The sequence below is a fragment of the Uranotaenia lowii genome, chromosome 2 (assembly GCF_029784155.1).
Source record: "Uranotaenia lowii strain MFRU-FL chromosome 2, ASM2978415v1, whole genome shotgun sequence".
Classification (NCBI taxonomy): domain Eukaryota; kingdom Metazoa; phylum Arthropoda; class Insecta; order Diptera; family Culicidae; genus Uranotaenia; species Uranotaenia lowii.
The window spans coordinates 291,684,017-291,710,575 of record NC_073692.1 but is presented as its reverse complement, the minus strand read 5'-3'; the positions used below and the strand labels follow the sequence as shown (position 1 = coordinate 291,710,575).

The 26,559-nt window shown below is 34.8% G+C and overlaps 1 protein-coding gene across 39 annotated transcripts in view; it reads left to right on the top strand.

Moving 5' to 3' along the window:
- Positions 1-26,559, top strand: part of LOC129743398 (dystonin) — a 532,614-nt gene that overhangs the window by 385,447 nt on the left and 120,608 nt on the right. For all 39 annotated transcript variants that reach the window (XM_055735401.1, XM_055735400.1, XM_055735402.1 and 36 more), the window contains one exon: positions 15,185-15,464. In XM_055735401.1, the coding sequence (XP_055591376.1) occupies positions 15,185-15,464 (280 nt within the window). The remainder of the gene's footprint in view (positions 1-15,184; positions 15,465-26,559) is intronic.

The following is a 26,559-nucleotide window of genomic DNA, read 5'->3' as shown; positions in this document are numbered from 1 at the left end:
AGCGACAATATGACCAACGTTTCCGTTTATACTTCGTAGAGTTTACAAACATTGTACAAAATTTCTTTAACCTAGTTGGAGGCGACGGGATTCGATCTCCGATCGTCTGATTACAAACCAAACACGCTAGTCATTAGACTAAACGACCGCCCCCTGGCTGGTGGTTGGATTAGAACTTATATTTATTGCCGTTTGTTTACTTTTAACCAGTTCGGCTCTCTGGTTTTCTCACAACAAACTCTACGGCGGTGTAGCAGTGAGATGTGACCAGCAGTGTCACATATACAGATTTTTTTGTTTTATACAGATTTTTCAACGCCAATACAGATAAGATGCAGATACAGATTTTTATACAGGTTTTTCAAATAAACATTCGAAACTGGATAAATTAGAACTGGATAAGCGAGAAACCTCTATAAGAGAGAGGAATCAGCAAGTCCCATGCTATTTACAGCACAAAACTTCATCATGTGAGTGTATAAAACTTCTATAAACGAAAATCCTTTTCCTGGCTAGATTAAGCAAATTAGAAAAAAACATTTTTGCACTGAAGTTTTGGTACCAAGATGACTTTATGTAACCAAAAAGAAATAAATAAATAGTCATTCAGAGTAATTTCATATTCAAAAAATATTCATTTTTCCATAATGAAAATAACTCAAAAAAACTTCGAATTACTGCATCTTTCTAACAAATCGGTGGATTTGGATCAAATACACACGCTTTTCTGTAATAAATTAATGCATTTATTTGTTCGTGACCTTTCCTAACGAGAACCTAGATAAATGAGAAACCTATTTAGGCGACAAAAAAAATTTAGTCCCTTGGACTCTCGCTTAGCCAGGTTTGACAGTAATATTAAAAAAAATCACCTTCTAATGCACTGCCTTTCGGCCAATTTATTAAAATCTTTGAAAAACGCAATTCAACAATAAAAATAATTTGAAAAGGGGTTGGGCCTAAAATTTTAAAGAGTTCACATTATAATACGTCACAAAATAAGATCATTCTAATCAAGAAATAACAACCCTTTGGAAATATAGCAAAATACCGCATTAATTTAGATAAGCCAATTAATATGAAAACTCTTTTCTTTCAACTTTTCATCTAGGCCAGGATGTTCTTTAAGATTGTCACTGATAGGAATTTTAAGGTGTAAACAGCTTGAGAATCTGATCAAAAACTCAAATTTTAACTTTGAAACATACATACATTTTTAAATATAAATTAAATTTCCGTCGTAAAATTATCAACAAAAAACTTTATATTTTTATTTATCAAACAAGATTATAAATGAAAGTAGATTTCAGATTGTCTTACTATGATGAAACAAAGATGAAAGTTTTAAAATTTTGAGGTGAGTTCACTAAGTTCATCAAGTTTATGAAACAAGTTTATACTCATAAATACATGTAAAAATTCATGAAAAATTGAACCTTAAACTCATTTAGTTAAAAAAAAGTTTTTTCTTCACAGTTTAGGAAAGTTCTGATTCTGATTTGAAATTAGTTCACTAAGAAAATTTCATCGTTATAACCTGATATTCGACATTTTATAGCCTGGCAATAACTGAACCAACTTTTAAAAATTATTATTTTTGATTTATAAATGTGTCATGGTTGATATTGCAGAATATTCATTAATTGTTAAAGATTACAAATTTATATGTTTTATTCGAATTTGAATTTCATGTTAGTCTTGATTCTCGATTATCAATTTATCAGATCATTGTTTATCCAAAATGACAATTTTCGATAAGTGAATCAGATTCCAACTTTGAAATCATGATTTTGTTATAAGATAAGATTTGTTTTTTTATTCATAATTTTAACTCTAATCTCGAATTTTAAATCAAATTTGGAATTCTAAATCAGATGCTAAATTAATTTAAAAAAAACTCCCAATATTAATCGTTAAGGACAAAATACGAGATATTTTATATATTTCTCTTTCCAATTCAGATACCTAACTAGAAAAAAATATTTAAAGTTGTAAGTTTTAAAATGTCTTAACGTTCTAGAAAATGCCAATGCCATAAATGCTAAACTTGTGAAGTTTGATTTAAGGTTGTCGAAATATAAACGTTCAATTTAAGATTTCCTTCGATTAAATTCTGAAGATGTCTGACTGAAAATTTCGAAACACATTGGATATGTAAATACAAGAATGATTTGCTGATTATAGTTTTATTCAATAGTTATCAAGGAAAAGATTTTATATTTCGCATTTAGATTAAGACTTTTGATTGAGGTGGTTCCTGATTTTGAACTCCTTGAATTAAGTTTCTACGTCAAGATAGCATTTATCTTATAATCTTGATCGAAATATTTATTAATGGTCAAATTTGTTAGCAAGGATTAAGTTTGTGCGCCGTGTCTTGATTGATACCAAACAAATGAAAATTTAAAAAAACTAAAGTTGTTTTAAATAAACAGAATCTTCGAATTCTGCCTCGAAAATCAAATTTCCATTGATATCCTAAAATAAGAAAAAAACTTTTAAAACTCAAATTTTTCAAAGATTTTTTTTTTCTTTTACATGAGATTGCAAAATACAAGCTTTACAATTACCATTATTTTTCGAAAACTTGATAGATTTTCAGATTACAAAAATCTCTTGAAAAATAGACTGAAAAATGTATCAATCTAGATTCGATCTATTCTTGGCAAAATTGCCACCGAATAATGATACAATAATAAATCCACCCATTACTGACAGTTCTTGTAATAATATTTTCTTAAAACGTCGTAAACACAATTTCAACTTGCATATTTGGCAAAATATTTACAAACACGTAAAATAAAAGCTTAATTTTCAATACAGAAAAATGCAGATTTTTATTGAGCTAATACAGACTTTTTAAAAACCCATGTGGCAACCCTGGACGTGACAAATCGACAAATCAAGACCGTTAGCACGTTTCACTGCGGAGCAACCATTCACAACGGATTGGAATATCAATTCAAAACACAAACAGTAGGTACTGATTTTATTAGATCGTGTCGGTGCCAGCTAATATACTGAATTTAACTGAATGGCTTTAGGGAGTTTAAATATAATTTAAAAACAATTAAAAAAAATGCCTAACCGTTTGATTCGAATAATTCAACGTTTGTTCTGTGTAACCTAAAACTGTCAAAAATACGGAATTTGGAATATAAACAATATTGACAGAATATTGAAAAAAAAATTAAAAGAACATAATTTACGAGCTATGCAAAATGAACAAAAATGACAATCCTGATAAATAATGTTAGGCAAATTGACAAAGTTTACAAATATGGTAAAAATGACAAAACTGTCAGAAATGAAAAAATTGACAAAATTTCAAAAAAATTGATGAAAATTACCAAATTCACAAAATTGATGATATTGAAAAAAATGACGAAATTTTGTCTCTTGTCAATTTCATTAGTTTTGTCATTTATGTCGATATAATATTGTTAATTTTGTTGATTTTGTAATTTTTTAAATATTGTCAATATTTTCAATTTGGTTAGCAATTCTCCATTATAAATTCTGTAAAATTGACCATTTTTCTCAATTCTATCCGAAGGGTGCTTAATCGGAATAGCGTACGGCACCCTTTCAAATAAACGAATATCAAATCAAAAATCAATTCTATCCGTTCAGCCGATTTTTCAATTTAGTAAATTTTTAACATTTGCTATTTTTTTTAATTTTGTGATATTTTTTCCATTTTTTCAATTTTCTTTATTTTGTATTTTATTTTTAATTTTTGACAATTTTGATATTTTTTAATTCTTGCCAATTTCGTCATTTTTGTCATTTTTTTTAAATTTTGTCATTTTAGTCATTATTCGAACCTGCGAGCATAAAGCTCTAGACGAATGAGTACCATTTGTCTGGTTTGTTTCAATGCGCTTCTTCAAACCAGAGGTGCCAGGTGTCCTGATTTTTCTGGATTTGTTCTGATTTTTCTGGATTTGTCCTGATTTTTGAGAAAACGTCCTGATTTTTAAAAATGCTTGAATTGTCCGGATTATAGAAAATTATTCTTCAAATTATCTTGATTTGTTCTGATCATCTATCAAATATCTAAACTATCATTGAATCCCTATACATTTTTCAATAATCCGTAGAATATCCGTAGAAAATGCTGAAAAAAGTGCTTGAAACCCGTACATCCACGGAGAAATCCGTACATCTGGCCTCGCTGAAAACATTCGGCTTCGAATTCCTTCGCGAGCACGAACGGCATGAGAAAAGTCGAGATGATGTGAATCACCCGACCCGAGTGGCTTATGTCGTTCTTCCCCTTCCCTGAGCAATCTGTGCTTGCGAATATTGCGTTGAGAAAAGTATGGAAATCGAACTAACAATCGCTTTCGGAGTATACGATTCGAGAATGGAGTCCCTATGTTTGACTTGTCAACTTCGGGGTAGTACCCCTTGATGAAATCCAAATAATGTATATCATAAAACGGAGTAGTAATTTTTGGTAACAGGTTTTGTCGAAAACTGAACTGGTAACTATAAAACTTCTCAAAATATTAACGGTGTTGATCTACTCGAATCTGCAGTTATGAGTGAAAACTGCCGATTTGACTAGATGGATACGATTTATGACAATTTTGTTGAATTTGTCAATTTTGTCGATTTTGTCGTCAATTTTAATTCTTTGGTCGATGATCTCCCAAATCGACCGATAACTAGACCTTTCTGTAAGAAAGGCAAAACATAATGGAAAAATCTACGTTCGAAGAAGAATGACCTTAATGGGTTAAATTCCTTTAAAAAAGGAAAAAAATGGAAAAATCTAAGGAGCCATGATTGAAAACTTCCGTCAATTCAACCATAAGTAAAGTTATTTTGACCTTAAATGTTTGTTGAACCAGAACGGTATCTGAGATGGGATATAGTTAATTATTGTATTATAATTTCGAATAAGAGTGTAGCTGAGGACGCATTCATTATGTATGGTTGATTCAGCTATACTTTCCATTTTTACCTCAGACTGAATTATGGCAGTATCAATTTGCAATACGCATTCAATTTAACCAGGGATTTTTCAGATCCAAAGCAAATGTTCAGGGTTAATTTAGATTTCAGATTCAGATATAAAAGAAAACATTTACATAAAATGATTTTAAATCGTATAGCAATTTTAAACTGAATTTCTTTGGGATGAACTAATTGCAAATTATTAATTAAGATAGTTTAAAAAGCCAGTGAAACGGTTCGAAACCATTGAATATAATTGAGGTTAAGAGCAGGTCCATTAGCAACCTTAAGGAATTGGTTTACTCTGTCCAAGGACGTTCTCCAAAGCTGAATAAGTCACATTGGATTATATTTCACAAATAACTTAAAAACCATATGGAAATCTGTATTCAGATCGAATATGGTAAACTCATTTATCACTCCCGTATAAAACGGCGCTAATTAAGTCATTTATTTTCCACGCCATTTAGTGACCAGATGGTTTAGCCGGGATCTTTAATGGGTCAAATACCTTCCACAAACAAAACTGGAAGCGAATCGATACACTAGAGCCAGAACAACTTAGTAGTGGCCTAAAAGGCGCTTAAAATTATTAACAAAAAACTATTCCTTCAAATATGGATGACGGCAGCTCAGAACTCAGAACGAAATATTGCAAGTCCTTTTTCGGGGTAAGGTTCAATAAATCGCTTGACCAGCGTTCGGTTGTTCGGTGGAGCGGGTATTGGAATTATGGCCGTTTTTTTCACGCGCCCTCACGTATCAGCATTCTAATAGAAGTCACAACAAACCGCAAATCCGAAGATGGAATGACACCACAACACACGAACGACGAATGACGAACGCCAAGTTTGAATGCTGGTGGCTACCTTCTCATGTCTAATGGTTTTTTTTTTTCAAGTTTTTCTAACTTCTAACTTTTGTTGAGTCTAATCGAAGGGAAAAAGCCTACCTGCATGATTCGGAATTTAATAAGGTACCGATATTTTCAGCCGGACAGCTCAACTAGACATAAACGTGACAGGTTATTTGTTTTTGCCTTTAGCTACTTAATGATGGAGGCAACTCAAACGAAATGAATGTTTTTGTTTGGGTTTGTTTAATTTTTTGTGAAAAGTCATCAGCGAGCATACTAATGATACCCAACCGTTTGAATCTAATTGAATAAAAGTTAGGGGTTATAAAAAACGTCTGTGTTGATCAATCTTTTGAATCTAAAATAACTCATGAAACATGATTAAACTTTCATTCTGAAAAACTGTTCAAGACTTGATGTTTTGCGAGAGGTGTGCGGCTTGCAAATAATTATACCGAACATTCCGCAATGTAATTGGATTATATTACATCCGGCTATAAGCCCAAGTTGTAGAAAGAATTGAAGACACCCCACTTCCAACTCTAATCGCTCTATTCTGATGTTACCCTCGAGGGCGCCAGATGGTTTTATTTGTCTAGAACGGTAGCTCGACTCATAAAGTCGTGATACATCAAGTCATGACCGACCTATTATCCCATACGGGTGGAATTAACATTCGACTACTAGCATACATGTTCGAAAAGTTCTAAAGTTACTGATCCGAGAATCTGTTGAAATGTTTCTCTTTCTTCCGATCAAGATGAGTACTCACCGACTTAATAAAAAAAAACAACAACAAAACTGTCAGCCAGTCACTCTGAAAAATCTGAGCTCAGAGACTGATTGACAGAAAAGCGTACGAATTAATTGGTTATTCATTGGGATTAATCCGACTGGACGTAATCGTTGACAACTGATCGGGCATCATCGAGGAGAGGTTCCGCGCTGTGACCCGTTCCGGAGATTTGCAATTAATGACCAACATCATCGTCGACGTCGTTGTCGTTGATTGTTGCTTGAGAATTTTTGCGGTTGGCTCCCCAACTCAATGAATCGCAGAACGAACAGCGTTTGGCTGAGCTCAAGCTCGGTTGAGTTCATTGAGGTGATCCGACAAATGAGGACCACCCTTTTGCTACCTTCAACGTAGCCGCGCCGCTAGATTGATTGATGATCTTTCCCGGCTAGGTGGACGTTTTCGGGAGCACTTTGCTGGAGCTACTAATTTTTTGACGGTTCAATCACTAATCGTTGTAAAGCTGCCGGGAAAATTCAACGTTACAAACCGTCAAAAACATGTTGTTCTAACAGCTGTTGGTGCTTTACGGAATTTCTCACTCAGCTAATGATCCGTGATACCTACAAGTTACAAGAAATAAGAGGAGGAGGAGCACACGATCAGTCAAGTCAAGCGTGCTGTTTCAGCCACTTTGGGGAGTCATCGATGATATGTTTGGCATGATACCCAAGGGTTTGTTTGAATGTTGTTATTTTTGTTTTCGTCGTCTCGTCGTGTCGTTCTCTTCCTTAAGGCACGTGAGATTTGTGCCCTCGTATTTCACAATCGCTCTATTATTATGGCACTTTAACCGAAAGAGATAGAGGGATAGGTCGTGTTCAGGTGAACTTGTAAACTTGAACGGTACACGCGTAAATATCAACCGTCAGTTGTCGATTGTTCTCTTTTCTACCTTCCACCTTTCGGACTTTGTTTGATGTCTTGCACACCATATGGTGTGGATCAATGGAGTTCGTTCATTTATTCTTGGCGCCCTTTTCGTAGGGCTGCTTCAATGACCTTATGAATTAATAAAGCAAAATGTGTCAAAAATGGGGCTAAGTTCAAGGACATGTTTAAATTTTTAAGTGAATTTTGATGTTAGTTATTTTTTATTTCCTAAGGCTCTAATAAAAGAAAAACGACTTTAGAAATGTTCTTTTTCAAAATGTTCTAAATCAGGTTATAAATATTAGTCCATACTAAAACCAAAAAAATGGTATATCAGTAATTTGACTAAATAAGCATTTGACCCACAGTCATTCAGATGATTAATTTTTTTCTGGCATTTTAATCATATATACAATATTATTTATTTTAAAAACACAATATTGGATTTTTTTTGATTCAGTTTACAATTTTTCCTGTTATTCAAATATCACTTTAAAACTAGAAAATTAACATGAAAGCTGACCGGAAGAACAAACTAAAAATCGGAAAGCTACAGATAATCACATGCATTTCTAAGCTCGTTACATAAATACTGACAAAAAATAAAACTGTGATGAGAGCACTATTTTTGTTCTTAAAAATTGAGGGTTTTTATCGACATGATCGATTTAGGCAAAAATGGGCTTCGAGAACGAAAGAAAATTGTAGAAAAAAATTTCGGGGGCACGCACAGAAATGGTATTAAAGTAAATAAATTCCAATAACCATTCAACGTCCAATGCTGAGGAGTCAGTGATTTATCCAAAAAACAAGAAATACTTTTCACGCTTCTGGTCATCGCAGTAGTTTAGCTTCAGACTATCGAAAATGGAACAAGAATCATCTGTTTGAACAAAAAAGTTAAAATTGTTGAAACTCTTACAAGAGCCATTGAAACGCTTCAACAATTTTCATTTTCAATAAAATTAAAAGGGAGGCAAATAGTGGCTATCACGAGAGGGAAAATTTGAAAAAGTTTTTGGTACAATGGAAACCCCGGGATTCAAGAAATCATTATTGAGAACTGGAACTTGGAAGAAGTTAGCTTAAAAATCTGTTGATTTGTGGGTAATTTCGAAAACTTTACTCAATGCCTTAGTTTGTACGGAATTTAGAATTAATAAAATAGGGTTTTCTCCGTTTGAAGCGGAAAACCGAAATTGTGGAAAAACTTTTCAAAAATATATACGAACAAAAAAAAAGGAATTTTAATCAATAATTAAGATAAAATACATCGTCCAACGCTTTTTTTCAAAAATGTTTTAAATTCTAGAAGAAGACCTTAAAATTAACCCTTCGTTTCATAAAGTTACAAATTTGTAACAATTAATGTATGGAAAAAGTGAAAAATCGTATTTAATTTTATTATTTTTTCTTGATCTATCCATAATTTCCAACAGTTATAAATGATTTTTAAGGAAAAATAAAAAATCATGAAATGAAGGGTTAACTTGCTTTTTAAAAGATCTCTGAAGGAAAAAGCCATAGTACAATAAAATTCCATTTCATCGAAAATTTTCACCTTTTCGTTTACATTATTTGGAACCATACGTCAAAGATTCTTCTGGCAACTGGCGAATAGATCAGTGTTTGATAATGCTTATGCCCAAGCATAATTCACTCAATTGTAAAATGCTCAATTATTTCTCAGTCAAAAAATTCAATGATTTTTTTATTAAAATTGACAGATTTTGCAAAATTAACCAAAACGACAAAATTGACAAAAATGGCAGTTGTCGAAACATACTAAATTTTCAAAATTGTGAAAATGGACAAAATCGATTAAATTAACAAAAATATTCAAAAAATTCAAAAATTACAAAATCGATCAAAATTTGATAAATTTGACGAAATATTGTCCACACCGCTGAAAATGACAAAAATGACATAATGGACAAATTGACAAAAATGACAAAAATGATATAATTCACAAATTTGGCAACATAGACAATATTGACGAATTGAACAAAAATTAATAAAATTACATAAAAGGTCAATTAGACAAAAACTTTAAAATTGACTGACAAAAATAGCAAAAATGACAATTACGACAAAATTATCTTTTGTCATTTACTCACTGTAAGATCCTCTAGGAAAGCGGTCGGGGAACCGGGGTAAATTACCCCAAATGGGGTAAAAGTGAAATTCTTGGGGTAACAGTGAATATTTTGTGAGTGAAAAGTGTATATTTCGTTTTGCAATTTTATGAATTGGTTGGTGCATAATATGAAGATGCTGAAAAAATTTCGATTTCTTTTTTTTGCTCTTCGTCATGGGGTAATATCAACTTTAATAAAAATGTTTTGGGGTAATGATTCAAAAAGTTCCCCGAACCCTGCTCTAGGACTTCTAAAACAATTTTCCACATGAATTATGGTCGCATAGTTGAATTCCATTAGTTTCGAGGTCTCTCAATAGGACTTCCCTAGGTTTTTATCGATCCTGTCCAAAATTTTTGGTCACTGAAAATTTCATCAATTTTCATCAATCCGTTCAAAAGCTATTTACAAATGAAAGTGTTTAATTTTTTCGAATACAGTCCTTTAGTTTATTTTGTCAGTTTAATCAATTTTGTCAATTTTGTTAATTTGGTTGGTTTTGTCACTTTTGTCATTTTTTTAAAATTTTGTAAATTTTGTCAATTTGGTAATTTTTTTAACTTTTTTTTTGCATTTTGTCAATTTTTTTCCTTTTTCATTTTTGTTAATTTTGCCAATTTTATCATTTTTTCAAATTTGATCGATTCTGGCAATGTCATCATTTTTGTCAATTTCGTCAGTTTTGTAGTTGATGTTCATTTTGTTTTTTTTATCATTTTAGTTAATTTTGTAAATTTTTCGATTTTTTGTCAGTTTTGCTAATCTTGTCAATCTTAAATTTCAATTAAAAATCCGCGCTTCTTAACCCAATTCCGTCTTTTCCACCGGTAGGTCAAATGAATGCAATCAATCAGCATCAGCAGCCTTAAAAATCTGCGCTTCCTAAGTCAACTCCGCCTTTTCCACCGGAAGGCCAAATCAAAACGAACATTCAGCAGAAGTAGCCTTGAAATCTGCGCTTCTTAAGCGAATCCGTCTTTTTTCACCGGAAGGCCAAATCAAAACAAACAATCAGCTGCAGCAGCCTTAAAAATCTGCACTTGCAAAGCCAATTTCACCTTTTCCACTGAATGGATAAACAATCAGCAGCAACAACCTCAAAAATTTGCGCTTCCTAAGTCAATTCCGTCTTTTCCACCGGAAACCCAAATCATAACAATAATCAGCAGCAGCAGCCTTCAAAATCTGCGCTTCCTCAGCCAATCCATCATTTCCACCGAAAGGCCAAATAGAAACGAACAATCAACAGCAGCAGCCTTAAAAATCTGCGCTTTACAAGCTAATTCCGTCCTTTACCACCGAAAAAAAAAATCAAAACAAACAATCAGCAACAGCAGCCTTAAAAATGTGTACTTCCTAAGCCAATCTGTTCTTTTTCACCGAAAGGCCAAATCATAACAAACAATCAGCAACAGCAGCCTTAAAAATCTGCGCTTCCTAAGTCAATTCCGACTTTTCCACTGGAAGGCCAAATCAAAGCAAACAGTCAGCAGAAGTAGCCTTAAAAATTTGCGCTTCCTAAGACAATCAGTCTTTTTCCACCGAAAGGCCAAATCAGAAAAAACAATCAGCAGCAGCAGCCTTAACAATTTGCGCTTCCTAAGTCAATTCCGTCTTTTCTACTGGAAAGCCAAATCATAACTGCAATCAGCAGCAGAAACCTTAAAAATATGTGCTTTATATACCAATTCCGTTTTTTCCACCGGAAAGTCAAATTCAAACAAACAATCAGCAGCAACAGTCTTAAAAATCTGCACTTCTTACTGAATTCCGTCTTTCCACTGAAAGGCCGAATCAGAAATAATTTTGTTTTCGTGGGGACAGCCTTAAAAGTCTGTGCTCCCTCATCCAATCCGTCTTTCTACCGGAGGCTGAATCAAAAACATTTTTTTCGTCGCGACAACCTTAAAAATCTGGGCTCCCTGTGCCAATCCATCTTTCTACAGGAAGCCGAATCAGAAGCAATTTTTCGTATCAGCAGCTTTGACAATCTGCGTTCTCTGTGCTTATTCTACCAACTACGCCATTGTCGTGATTTTACGATTCTTACGAATCTCAATTGAGAGATTCACTCAGACACGTCTGTCGCTTACAAGAATAGATCAATTACTGACTAGGTTTTGTTTGTTTTGCCTAGTGTTACCAGAATAACAAACGTTGACATAGAAATTTACTGCATTTTATTTATGTTCAGTGTTGCCGAATACAACTATTCTTTTATTTTTATTAAATTTGATTTAATTTTTTTCCATATCCTTTATCTCATCTCTACATTCCTTCTCACCCCTTCCACCCAATCTAGACTAGACTAGATTGGATTCTAAACTAAACTGGACTAGACTGTAGAATAGACTGGACTAGAGTAGAATACTCTAGAATAGTGTAGAGTAGAGTAGAAAGAGTAGAGAAAGGAAAAGTAGACCAGACTAAACTAAATAATAAAATAAAATAGAATTTTTAAACTGCGACCCAGGGATGGGTCTTGACTCAAACATTCAGTCAGGGAAAATTTTTTTTTTGTAGAGAAATGAATCCAACTTAGATGAAATTTCAGGGAATAGATAAGAGAAAATCGATGTTGAAAAACATGCGAAAAAAATTCGCCTTGTCTCCCGGTAGGACTTGAACCCAGATCTTGCGCCTCTCCGGGGCCCATGTTTTAACATTCTACTACAGGAGACCAACCTGGCGTATGAATATTATACTGGTTGAGTGTCGATGTCTATCGGAATGAAGGGAATAGTTCTCCCATGTGATCATAATCATTCTTCTTGGTCTATTTCTATTCTCATCATTTCATCTTACGGTAGTTGGAATCAAGTTTGGACATTTTTAAGCACGGCAAGATTTGCATTGCCTTCTCATATCCTGCACGGGTTGCAAATCTTGCCGTGCTTAAAAATGTCCAAACTTGATTCCAACTACCGTAAGATGAAATGATGGGAATAGAAATAGACCAAGAAAAATGATTATGATCACATGGGAGAACTATTCCCTTCATTCCGATAGACATCGACACTCAACCAGTATAATATTCATACGCCAGGTTGGTCTCCTGTAGTAGAATGTTAATACATGGGCCCCGGAGAAGCGCAAGATGGGGGTTCGAGTCCTACCGGGAGACAAGGCGATTTTTTTTTTTCGCATGTTTTTCAACATCGATTTTCTCTTATCTATTCCCTGAAATTTCATCTAAGTTGGATTCATTTCTCTACAAATAAAATAGAATAATATAGAAAAGAAGATAACAGGATAGTTTAGACTAGATTTTACTGTACTAACTATGTGTTGAGTAGATTAAAACGTGATTGAGTAGAGTAGAACAGAATGAAAGGGAGTAAAAATCTAAGTTCGATTGAGCTCAGTTATTAGGTGTTGCAAGTTTTTTTATTTGATTGCTTGCGGATGAAATTAGAGTATCACGCTCGTTTTTTTAACATCTTCTATAATAAAATGTATTCTGAAGCGAGTTTTAAGCATAGAGAACAGACGTACAAGCTAGCCTAGTGAGATTTTCTTGGATGGAATCCGCTTCGAGATATCTAGAATCAGTTCTGATCGGTGAGACTGATCGTTAAGAATTTTCCAAATTGACTGGATATAGCCGATCCGTCCTCTGATCGTTCAAGAAGTGCAGTAGAGCAAAAAAAAAGGAAATAAAATTCTGTCCAGTCAAAAGCAATTCTTATTGCACTTAACTAGCAATAAATTTATTTTAGAGCGGCATTAGTTTAAATATTATTGAGTTCATATACGATTACGCCTTTTCGAAAACTGAGCTCTTGTAAATTTGATCTGTAACTTTTGAACGGCGCAACAGATGGCACTGTTTCAAGTCAATTTTCAATGTATTTTTTAAGCGTAGTATTTGAAATTTTACACACTTTTTTGAAGATTTTTTGTTCGAGCTTGTACGTCTGTTCTCTGTGTTTTAAGTCTCTTTAAGAAAATTATGCAATAATATTGAACAAAACTAAGATAATTTGAATAGAAATCATATATTTTTTTGGGGTTCTTTGATGGTTTATTGGGGCCCATGTATTAACAGATCGCAGATTACAAAAAATTATCCCATGTTCAAAAGCACACATTCAATCGCTTGATAACCAAACGAAATCTTATCATCGTTTCATATCTAACTTTTGTTCAATCTTCCAAGATTGTTGAATGATGGTGTCATCGAGCGGCCGATTTTTATCGATTTCGAATGGTTTAATTACCTTTGTGTGGTCCGGGGTGACACATACCTTAAGGGCACTCAAAATCGATAGCATTCCTTCTTCCATTATCACAATTAGGTATTTGACTTATTTATATGGATCTAAAAATGTTTATTGAGCTTAACGCTCAAGTCAAGGTTCGATTTCTGCTTTCAAAGGGTATATTCTGATTGCGCCACCGAAATGTCATGATCCGAGCACCAAATTTGTTATGAATCAATGGGTTTTTGTAGCCATTTTCGCTCACGACAACGCTAATGGTTATGAGCAATGAGCTCGTGAAAATTCTAACCTAAAAGCGAGACCTCCATTCTTGGTCTCCGATGTCGGATGTTGATGATGGGTTTCATCTGGTGAAGCTTGAAGTCATTATGAATGAACGATGGCACAAGTTAGGAAGGGCTCTGTAAAAACCAACCACAAAACCTACCACTCGGAGTATGGAGTATCAGACCGAGACGTTTAAAAGGAGATAATTTAATTGGCGTTACGCGAGTTTGGCGTACTAATACGGTAGCGATCCGTCCGATTTGACTGATCCACCGCAGAATGTTCGCTCGCTGAGCCATTCATTGGTCGGTCAACTAATATTGAATTGAATGGCAAAAACCAATGTTGTCGCTGTTCGATTTCGATTGATGGATATTTATTACCGGTCGTCGTCGTGGTTTCCGTTCTTCGTCCCCCGCATGTATGGCATCATCATCATGTCCAGATCAAGTTACGCCAGTCGTTCGCGTATGCTGTCATATCCCAATATGGCGAGGCGCATTGCTGGGTGATCTATGATCGGTCAAGTCCGGCTCGGTTTCTCGCAGATAAAAAGCACACCTACTCTACTCCTCTTTTGATTAACAAAATGGTCCATCACAGCGCGATTATCGCATGCTATCCATCGACCATCAACTAGTAACTTGTGGAGGCCGCAAAAATCACCCCGGCCGACGGATCTTTCCATTGGAGGTGGATGTCCGTCCACGCTTAATCTAGATCCCACGCAGCTGAATTTATTTCTATTTTTTTTTTAATGTTAACCTCAGTTCCACATGTCTCATTGTTATGCAGCCTCCCAAGCCCTTTCATCTGCCTTATTTATCAGACCAGTGACACCATGAACACAATTGCCTCTCGCATGTTATGAATGCTACCTTGCTGCATGCATTAAATCGTATCCACCGATTCTGTTGAATGCAGTTCCATTGAGGTTCATTCATACCGCTTGTCGTTTCTTATTTAAGAAAAATACTTTTTTTTGTATTTTTTTAAAGCCCACCCACACATAATAAAAGAACCTAAATCTAACAACACAATTTTCCTTTTCCCCATCTCATTGCAGATTTCCGACATCGTCGTCGGCCAGGAGGACAACCTGACGGCCCGGGAGGCCCTTCTGAGGTGGGCCCGCCGATCCACCGCCAAATATCCGGGCGTCCGGGTCAACGATTTTACCAGCAGCTGGCGGGACGGTCTCGCCTTCTCCGCACTAGTCCACAGAAACCGGCCGGACCTGATCGACTGGCGAGATTCCAGGTCCCGGCGGCCGCGGGAGCGCCTGGAGCAGGCCTTCCACGTGGTGGAGCGGGAGTACGGCGTCACCCGGTTGCTCGATCCGGAGGGTAAGTTGAAAATTGATTTATTTTGGGGGAGATTAAATTAAAAAAAGAAATTAACAAAATGCAAAAATCAGAAATGAACTGAAAATTGTTGGGACACATTATGCAAATTATGGTGAATTAAGATGCAAAAAAAGAAATGGACTGAAAAGTTTTGAGACAAATAATTAATCTTGCACTTTAAATTTTAAATTTAGTATTACATATCAATATGACAAAATAAATTAATGAACCCGAGGAGAAGTCCCAGTGCTACCATATGTGACTAATAATGCTCGGTTCACGTTTTGACATTTGTGTCATCAGCAACGTAACAAATGCTTATCTTACACATCACTATACCTTTCCGTGCTTTCTTTCGAAATTGAGTTCTTTTCAAAATCGTTATTTGCATTAAGCTCCTCTAGATCAACACACACTGTCGACGGGCCATTCATTTTATCTTCCACCATTCATTTTCTATTCTACTCCGTTGAAGATGTGTACTAGACCAGGGTGGCCACCCATCCGGGAAAAACGGGAAAAGCGGGAAAAAGACGGGATTTGAAATCCAACGGGAAAAAAGCGGGAAAAAGCCGGGAATTTTTTCAAAAAGTCAGGAATTTTTGACTCAGTGAAAATCTGTTCAATGAAGTTCAGTCGAAATAGGTCGAAACAAGTGGAAATGGATTGACAGTTTATCACCAGTCTCTTTCCAATTGACTTCGGTCGATTTCTACCAGGTCGAAACGAATCCTCCTGCCGAGCTAAATCGGTTTCGATTAGTTTGAACTTGCTTCATTGAACAATAAAAGAATGTTACCGAACAGCCAGATTGCTAATCGAATAGAAATGGGAAGAACTAAAATAAGCTATTTGATTCCACACGGTATTGCTCTCTATTTTTTGAATGAAGTTTTCCATTTAATACAGAATTGTTGCGAGTTCGTATTAGGATTTGACGAAACGTTAAATAAGATTATGCAGAAGCAACAAATGGATATTGCTGTTCGCTTCTGGAATCAAAACACAAACCTAATTGAAGCAAGGTGTATTAGTTCTATATTCTTATCGTCGACGCGCTCGAATGACCTTCTGAATGGCGTGAAACAATGTTTTTCGAAAAATCCTGATCTACTGAAACGAGTGATCCAGTATTCCATGGATGGTCCAGCAGTAAATTTGAAAATGCTCAAGGAACTACATAACTAGCGAGGTTCAAGAGCTTGTTTCGAATCCGTCGTACGAGATTCTCACCATTGGAAACTGTGGACTTCACAATGTACATAAAGCGTTCAAGGAGGGACTGAGGAAAAGTGAATGGAATTCGGATAAATTTTTGAGGACGTTGTATAGCCTGTTCAAGAACATTCCACTTAGAAGGGCAGATTATACTGCAGTAACGGGTTCAGCTATATTTCCGTTAAAATTTTGTTACCCTCGCTGGGTGGAAAATGAACGCGTTGCAGAACGTGCTGCCAAAATGCTACCGTATCTCGAACGGTTTGTCGGCGAGGTTAAAAAAACAAGAAGGAAAACCATCCAATTTTTAAGCGGACTTTTCCATCGATTTCCCGGTCGAAGGAATGCGACATTGTTGCTAAAGCTGTAGATGATAATTTTCTGGGACCAAAAATGAGTTTTTTTTGTTACGGCCGCTTCGACTGTTGAGTCCTTTTTACGCGAGTATCAGACAGAAGCACCGATGGTTCCGTTTCTCTTCGATGATTTAACCGGGCAGAGCATTGATAAAGCTTGAACGACTAAACGTAAAATCAAAAACACTTATTGGAATTGAACTCTCAGAAATAAATCTTCTATCTCCTGGAAGCGTAGAAATTGGATTCTCAACTAAATCGGTAATTAAGAATGCAAAAGAGTCTGGTCACGACAAGGATCCTTGTATTCAGAAATAGCTGTCGTTCGTTTTACTGTGGATTTTCGAATAAAATGGCTATACCATCTCCCTTGTCTTATCCAATCACTCAATATTTATTGAGCGTTAATCCCGATGTAATTGCACACTAGAGTGCCCCAAATGACCCGACATTTAAAAAAGTTATGCGCTGCAGGCTTAAATTGATCCTAGGCCTAGAACACGGTCTCATGTCAAATTTGGGTCAATTCGGATCACCGAAAGGGGTCGCTCAACGAGCCTAAAGTTTGTATGGGATTTTGAGACATTTTGTTCGGGAGGAACACAAAAATCCAGTTTTTCATGAATTACTTTGGTCCCCTTCAGCCGATTTCTTTTGAAAACAGTTTTTCTTAAATCCAAAACTATGAAAAATATTTCAACCGAAGACTGCATTTCGATTCGAGTTAAAATAAAAAAGTTCCCGTGATCCGATTTGGCTCAAATTTGGCATGAGACCTTCTACTAGGCCTAGGATCAATTTAAGCCTACAGCGCATAACATTGCACAAGCTTGAAATTTCCCATTCACATTTGGGGCAGCCTTTTGCACACTATCTAGATATTGTCAAAAAACGTTTAGACCTGTGTCTAGAAGTACTTGTTGATAAGCAACACTTAAGTAGAGCTTGTGGCGATAAAATTAAAGACGAATTCGGAACATTATGTGCAATACCTTCAATAAAAACATCATTTCGGGATATCGAAGAAAACACAACCATTGGACATTTTTTGAAAGGAACTTATTGGCAAACCGTAAAAGGAGTTCTTCAATTTGACGACCTTATTGAAGAAAATTCTAATTTTGTCTCATGGCAACGCGACGATGGAAAGAGGCTTTTCCGTTAACGCGAAATGCCTAGTTGAAAACCAAACCGAGAGTCTGACCGCCCAATGTATCGTACACGACAGAATCAACATGTCAGGGGGAATTACAGCAATAACGGTAACGAAATCGTTAATTTAGTATGCCCGATTATTCGGAATTTTGTTTGATTTCCTGTTGTATAAAACCGGGAATTTCGTGAGACCATGCGGGAAAAAAACGGGAAAAATGCGGGAAATCAAAAATTGATTTTGAGTGGCCACCCTGTACTAGACAGCTGCAAAGATTGACTTTTCGCTCCCATATGTTTTTTCGGTACCTTTGCAGGGCTAGAAGTTGCTCACTTTTTAGTAACTTTGTCACTTTTTTTAAGCTGGTTATTCACAAGTTACTTTTTTGAAATTTGGTTGGTAAAGTCACTATTTTGAATTACTTCCTTACAAACTAACTACATTTTACCTAAAAAACCTTGTATTCTTTTAAGGGTTTGATTTTACAAGATAGAAATAAATTTTCCGTGACTCGATTATTCGTATTTTAAAGAATCAATTATTCATGCATATATACCTTGTTTTTATCAATGTTATGTCTTTTTTTGGTAAAGTTTTATTTCTTTTTTTTATAAATTTATCTTTAAGAGAAGTATAGCCATTTGAACATATTTTTTTTCAATAATAAGCTTTTTCCTGGATTTGAAATAAAGGCTTAAGACATTCAAATATGGAGTTCATTATTTGAGAATATAAATGTATCCCATTTGTCTCAAAATTGCAAAACTTTTTTCAATGTAAATTTTTTAAATTTTTTTTCCAAAAGTCTTACTGGTTTTTTTTTTCATAAAGTTATACAGGACAAGAAATTTTACATTACAACATTTTATATGCCTTTTTAAAAGCTTGAATTTTTGTTATTTTTATTATCCTCAATTCAATAAGGCCAATCATGGTTTTAAAAATGCTTCGAAAATATATTTGAGTTTTCATAAATATTTTTCAATTCTTATTTTCTTGAAAACTTGCATGTCATGTTAGACTGTGTGGATTTTGAGTTTTATTTTTAATGAACTCGTCGAAAAACATTTGTTTTGGTTCAAAATGTAGCAGAAACTTTGATTTAAAGAATTCAGGTTCTGTCCCAAAGTATTTAAAATATACCTTTCTCAGAACAAAATTTTGAATTTTCTTATAAAAATTATAAAAATCTTATAAAAATCTTAAACATTTAAAGCCTTTTCACTTTTCTCGGTTCCAAGTGTATTTTTCTGGTCTTTGAGTATTTCAGTCTCATAACCTTATTCTTCAATTTGATTTTTTTCAAATTGATCATCTTATTAATATTTAAAAAAGAAGAATCTGAAGCTCAGAAATTTAAGCGGATTCAAAACTTATTACCATTTACCCGTGATGAATTTGACATACGAGGGCAAAGAAGTAAAAATTTGAAAAAAAAAAGTAGCTACTACATTTCATAACTTAGCTCGAAACTCTGAAGATATTGTAGATATATGGTAAAGAAATTTGACTTCAACACTTTTAATGACTCAACAAAAGTTATTTGGTGAAATTCGTCCCAGGAACCTAAAAATAAATGCTGTTTGAGTTTGAAAGCCCGACTCTTATTTGACCTTCGGTTTTTAATTGTTTAAAATTAAATTTCCATACAAAGCTTGTAGCGGTTTAATGTGTACACTTATTTATATTTGTAATTGCCAATTTCTCAAAACTGTGTTTGACTAAATTTGACGCCATTTGTAGTACCAAACTGAGATGCTCCATTTGGCAATACAAAAAATTATTCTGTGAGTGTTGTTCATGAGAATTTATAGAAATTAGAAAGGCCACTTTACTTTGAACTTCCTAACTTTATACTTTGATGGTATTCTTGTTGAGGCTTCAATCAATTATTTTATATTTCGTAGAAAGTATTGGCTGAAAAAAACATGAAAGATCTTGGATATCAAACCAAATTGGTTTTGTAGAAATTTTAAATTTGGCTGTTGCTGAGAGTTTCGTTTCAGCTCAAATCACATTCCCGTTTTTCATAAGTTGCATTATTATGTTTACACGAGTAAATCACACGAGTATTTAGCCAATTGTTGAGGGAAAAAATTTCTGCAAAGTGTTTTTTAAATGCTGTTTGAAATAGGGCATGAGTTGAGTTTAGAACTAAAACATTTTTTTTTAACTTGAGCTCTCGATTTACAATCAAGTAGCCATTCACCGCCCAGTCACCATTTACCGCCCAAAATCACCCTTTTACGTGTATTTCGAAAAAAGAGGGATGTTTTTCCCAAAAATAAGACTTCTATTCTGTGTTGGCATCATTTTTCGACCATTTCACTGAAAAAAACATAACTTAATTATGTTAACGCTAGCCAGAACTAAAATATTTGGTTTTTCGTTTCCGGTCAAATTATTAAATTCGACGCCTGTTAGCGAACTGAGCATACATGTGCTCCTGACGCAAAAAGGGTTTTTGTTTCCTAAAAAGTACATATCTGATCTAAAATCGACTTGAAACGATAGTTTTATTTTCGTAGAATAAATTTGCATTGGAAAATTTTCGATTTTTTCAAAAGTTGTTGTTTTTTGAAGCGTTTAGTGTTGGCCGGTAATTGGTATGTAAACAAAAGTGTTTGTTCCTAATGAACGGTCACTCATAATTTCTTTGTTTTTAACGCATATATTGTGTCAAATGTGTAAATTTTAATTAGCATTTAGTTTGATTATGTTAGAAAATGATGTTTTATCGATGAAAGTAAACGGTTACTTGAGGCTGTTTGCCGGGAATCATCATTTTGTCAGTCAATGCACTTTGTTAAATTTGTACAAAGTTTACGGGAAAAATTTCACAAAATGTGTTCTCTCAAGATCCAAAATATGGTTTTGATAGCTCCTTACATGAAAAATACTAAAAAGAACCTGTTCCGTGTTGTTACGATAGTTTTTCCTTAAGAAAACAGTATCGGTAACGGAAAAAGTCGAGTGGGTGGTAATAGGGCCAGTTGAACTCCCCCAAGTTTAGTTAATTATTTTGAATAGCGTTCATTTTTCGCTTTCCACTAAATTTTGTATTGATAGTAGAGCAGTTTTGAGATGTATTGGAAAAGACAGCGAATAAAAATCTGCCATAGTTTTTTTATTACACATGTTTACAGTTCAAAAACCGCTTAACTGGGCGATAGATGGTGACTTGATGGTATTTTCAAAAATTGATCTACTTTTCCTCTTAGGGGAGATAAGGGCATAATGGCCACCTTAAATTGGACGCTTATTTAACCGAAGGAAGCAGCTATACTATGTGTAACTTACACATTGTTGCGTGTTCAGGCACTAAAAAAGTCTATTTTCTAACTGGCAGGGCTTGAAAAAGTAGATAAGAACGTCTAAAAATGCATTTTAATTTTTTTTGTCAGAAGCTGAAAATAAGTCACTATAGGGGCATAATGAGGTAACCCTCCTGAGACAGTAGATATAAGCACCATTAATCGAGGTACGATGAGCGTTTTCTGCCGTATATTTTAGCAGCGAATTCAATTCGATAAAGTTAACTGAATTATAGAGCTACAGCTTGACTAGTTTCATCTGACGATTTGGCCGATTGGTAAGGTGCCGGAGAGGTTATCAGATGACTCGAGTTCGATTCCTGGTTGAGGTATTAACCATCGATGCATTTTTAACTAAACTTTTTTTAAGGTTTTATCAATGACACTTTACCATCCTTGTGGCATTCGTGTCTTTTTTTTTACTTAACGGTAAGTCGAAGATCCATCAGACAAAGCAATAACAAAATAATGTATGTTTATTTGTGGAATACAACAATTCACACACTTTCATACGTTATGTTTCTGATGCTTTGTTTGGCGGATGATGCTACTAGCCGTATAATGCCACAATGAAAATGATTGATCATGAATGATAAATAAAAAAAAATCGCCTCGACCAGGAATCGATCTCGAATCTTCGAAACCTCTTCGACACATTACCAATAGGCTAAATCGTCAGATGTTAAATAGTCTAGTTGTAGCTCTATAATTCAGGTGACTCCATCGATTGGAATTAGCAGAGAATGCTCATCGTGCCCCGATCAATGGTGCTCAGTTCGCCCCGAATCAACAAGTTAGAGTAAAAACGCGTTTTAAAATTACCGTACCTGAAAGAAAGAGTCCAATTTGTGAAGAAAGGGAATGCGAGATCCAGGATATTCTCGGTCAACAAGGGCGTACCACAAGGGAGTCACTTGGGACCCCTTCTTTTGGTCACTGTTATGAACGAGTTTCCCGAAGTGCTGCATGACGTGTTTGTGTTGATATACGCAGATGATCTAAAACTGTTCCTCCTTGTGCGACACCCAAAGGATTGTTTGACACTACAAAATGCGCTTCATAGGTTTTCAGAGTGTTGCAGCAGTTTCGGATTGAAAATCAATGCCTCAAAGTGTAATGTGATAACCTTCTCGCGGAAAGTGAGTAATATTGTGCACGAATATTGTTTCGAGAACAGCTGTACCATAGCTAGAAAATCCTCCGTGAAAGATCTGGGAGTCGAGTTGGATGAAGAACTCAGACAATCCTTACACTATTGTCTCTATTTATGTTGGGCTTATCCGAATCACTATTGAATACGTGACTGCTGTATTATAACGTTCATAAATACAGGATTAAAAGGGTAGTAAAAAGATTTTTGAAATACGCCTTAAGGAACCTTGGGTGGCAAGAAGAAATGCCGGAATACCGATCCTTGTGTATGTTTGTAGGACTGGAGTGGTGATGGTGAAAATTGACAATGTTTACATCAGGTTGCATTGCGTTCATCATAGATCAAGATGATTTAACGATCATAAGTGCATATTTTCCGGTACTCAAAAATTATAAATTTTATATCACTTGAGAACCTACATAGTTGTTTTTCTAAAATGTTTCTGTAAAGATGATAAGGAGATTTTTTTTTGATAAAATATTAATACTATAAGAACTAAAAAAAACTTTTCCTCGTGAAAATTCATTTGAGGAAATACGTATTTCCTTAGAAAAAAGGGGTGCCAAGGTTCGCCCCGGGTGCTCGTTATGCCCTTATCTCCCCTATCTACCTACCTATTTCAACCTTTTCCGAGATATTTTTTACAAAATGTTTTTACAAATTTTTGACATCGACTGCCTTTGGTTGGAAAGAATTAATACATCGTTAATAAACAGTTAAGCCAAGTATGTAAGATTTGTGTTAGTGTTTAGTGTTTAGTGATAGATTGCTTCAAGAAATCTGGAAGTTTCGCTGAGACTATATATATCTAGGTAAACGTGTGCGTACATTTTTTTTAAATGTGAAGTTTGAAATGGAAACATCACAACAACACAATTTAAAAAAAAATCATTTATAAGAGTAACACTACGTTAGAAAGTTAAAAAAAAGCCACCTCTATTGATTGACCTATGAAGAACCATGCTATAAACTGGAAGTGAAATTAAAAAAGTCTAAGTACAATAGTTTTGAGTTATGATTCTCAAAAGTAAAAGTATTTGTACACAAATCCTTCAAAATCTTCGGTCGATCATCGCTTTCCATTTTCCTGATGTTTACATGATTTGAAAAGCTGCCATTTTCTTGATGTTTACATTATTTAAAAACCTGTTTATGCATTCAGGCATATAGATAAACATATTAAGAAACAATCCCTTGATGTATTCACTTTCGTCCTCAACTTCTGTCTCTAGGCAAGGTCTGAATCCGGAGCATTCCTTTGCAATGTAAGCCTCTGACATTGAAGCCCACGCCTCAGAGATGGAAGCCTTCACTTGAACATAAGCCCATATCAAATAGTCGAAGGGGTTCAAATCCGAACTGCTCGGAGGCCAAAGATCCTTCCGCCAAAACTTTATACTTTCCTCCAGCCAGGTTTGGGCCCGTTTCGAGACATGGTATGAGCTCTATCTTGTTGGAAAACAACATTTTCGGATTCACCAGAGTTTCTTCCAAATTTCTATTTAGACTGAGTAGACGTCAGTATTAACTTTTACACCATGACTCTAACCTTATTAATCAAAACAAGTTTCTTGACTGAAAATACGACGATCAGCTTCTTCTTCTTTAATTTGAACAGAAATCGCACCTAGCGCTCGAGTCGTAGTGCTTTCATTCGTTCTGTTATCAAATAGCGCTTTGCTCTTGTGTTTGAGGATGCATTTTAGTCATCTTTGATCAATCGTTGCATGGTAAAAATCGAGATACTCGCTTCACTATTTATTTTTCAATTTCATAATTTTCATAGACAATGTTGTTGCACAAATACCAGGGACCATAAATTGACTAATTCCGTTTGGAATATACTGTCAGTGGCTTGCCAATCGAGCTGAATACTTATCAAACTGAACTTTTTGTAGTAACAAAAGTAAAGGTACTGATATCATTTTACTTGAGATATTAGAACCGTAATTCTTTTGAGTTTCACGACAATTCGTAGGTTATATATGATCTTTTTCGTTTGAGCCAGAACAAAAATCATGCGAATGCATTATTTTAAAAGGGATCAGATGGCGAACTTGGGTTGCAATCGATTAAATAAAAATTACTTTATAAATTAATCTATTTTTGGAAAACACAATCCATGGACAAGTTTCGCTTTCTAAACCTCTAAACATCATATCATCGAAAGATGTTCTCTTAGGATTAAGTAAAAAGAATGTCTTTGAGGAAACATCACGTTTCATTGAGATCATGTATGTGTTTGTGTAAACTTCAAGTTCTATGTAAATTGTTGAAAATCGCTAATCGTTGTCATGGCTGGAATGTTTTGAATTTGATAATGTCTAGTAATAAAGGCTAAATCTTTGATAATTTTTTGGTGCAATAAAAAATAAAAGCTCACTGGATTTGAATGGATTGTCACATTGATTTTGGGAACATCTTTTTTTTTTTGAAAACTAAGTATATTTTTGAATTTACACAAATGTCTCAAGACATAACCGACAAAAATTATCTAGAAACCTTTCTGGACAACCCAAGTCTACAAAACAGGCTTCTATAATATGGATTGGATTGAAATTTATTTCGCACAGGGTCAAACCTCTAGTGCAATGTAAATAATGCAACAGTTTCAAATACAGATCTCTTATTGTCCGGAGTGCGCAACCACGGAAACCGATGGGTAAATGTGTCACGTTGAAGATCATGAGAACATTTTTACGGTCGCCATTCACCGAGAAAAGTTGACATGCAAAACATCAATACCAATAATGATTTCTTATTTCATTCACTTATAACGACAGCAACATAAGTTCCTCGAAAGTATTGAAACGGTTAAGTTTGATTTTCCTTTTCTATTCGAGAAAAGAACGCAGGCGCCAACTACTACTTAGAAATTATAAAAAAAATAATCGTAATTGAATAGTTGGTGATACGCTTCCCGATTAAGAAAGATAACTCGCCCACCGAAATCATGTAGCTTTTTAACGCGTAACTTTTCTCTTTTTAATGGCGACCGTTAAAAATTGGCTCATTGTGACCGAGAGGTACATATTTGGTAAGCCCAGAACTATTTAGGATAACAAATATAAGACAAAAATACTAAAACAGACATATAAGAAAGCTATGCGTATATGAGCATAACAACTCCAAAAAAATCCCCAAAAGAAATGCAACATTTGAGTATACTCAAGTTTTCATGCGCAACGAGCTCAACTTTTTCCAATTTGTTGGCGGCGCCGTTAAACAAATTGAATCGAAGCGTGTTTAGTATCGATAATCAAATCATCACCAACGCACAATGGAAGATTCAATTTTCGCGAACATAAACTGATCGAACATAAACTGACGGTGTGCTTTGACGCGTAACCTTTATTGGGGTGCAGTAATTCCGCTCAAGTCGCACCCACAATTTGATCAATAAACTCCCAAGAAAAGATTTATTGATTCGAAGTTTACATGTGCGACGACATCGATCTGCCTAACACCCACCCACCCACACAAGCGAATACCTAATAACCCGTGAAGTCGCCTCCCATGTCCCATGTAGGAAATAATTCAATATTCTAGATATTTTTTCAATTGTTTTTATTTTTCTATCAGCGTCTTAGAATCGATTCGTTCCCTTCGTCTCAGTGGCTTTATGGTTTTGAATTCAGAAAAATCGTTGTTTAGGTTGGACAGATTCGCACTTTGCCACAGCACTACACTACAATCGATTTTATGTTTTGTTTAGCTGAATTAAGTGGGATGTGGGATTTAATGGGTAATCAATAAAGCGTGGAATCCAGTGTTGGGGGCACAAAATTGTACATAGGACGTTGTAAAATTCAATTTGCGAAACTTATTGATATTTTTTAATGAAGTTTCGTAATCCAAATATATTGAAATTTCAGATAAATGTTTCTAAAAATCTCATTTT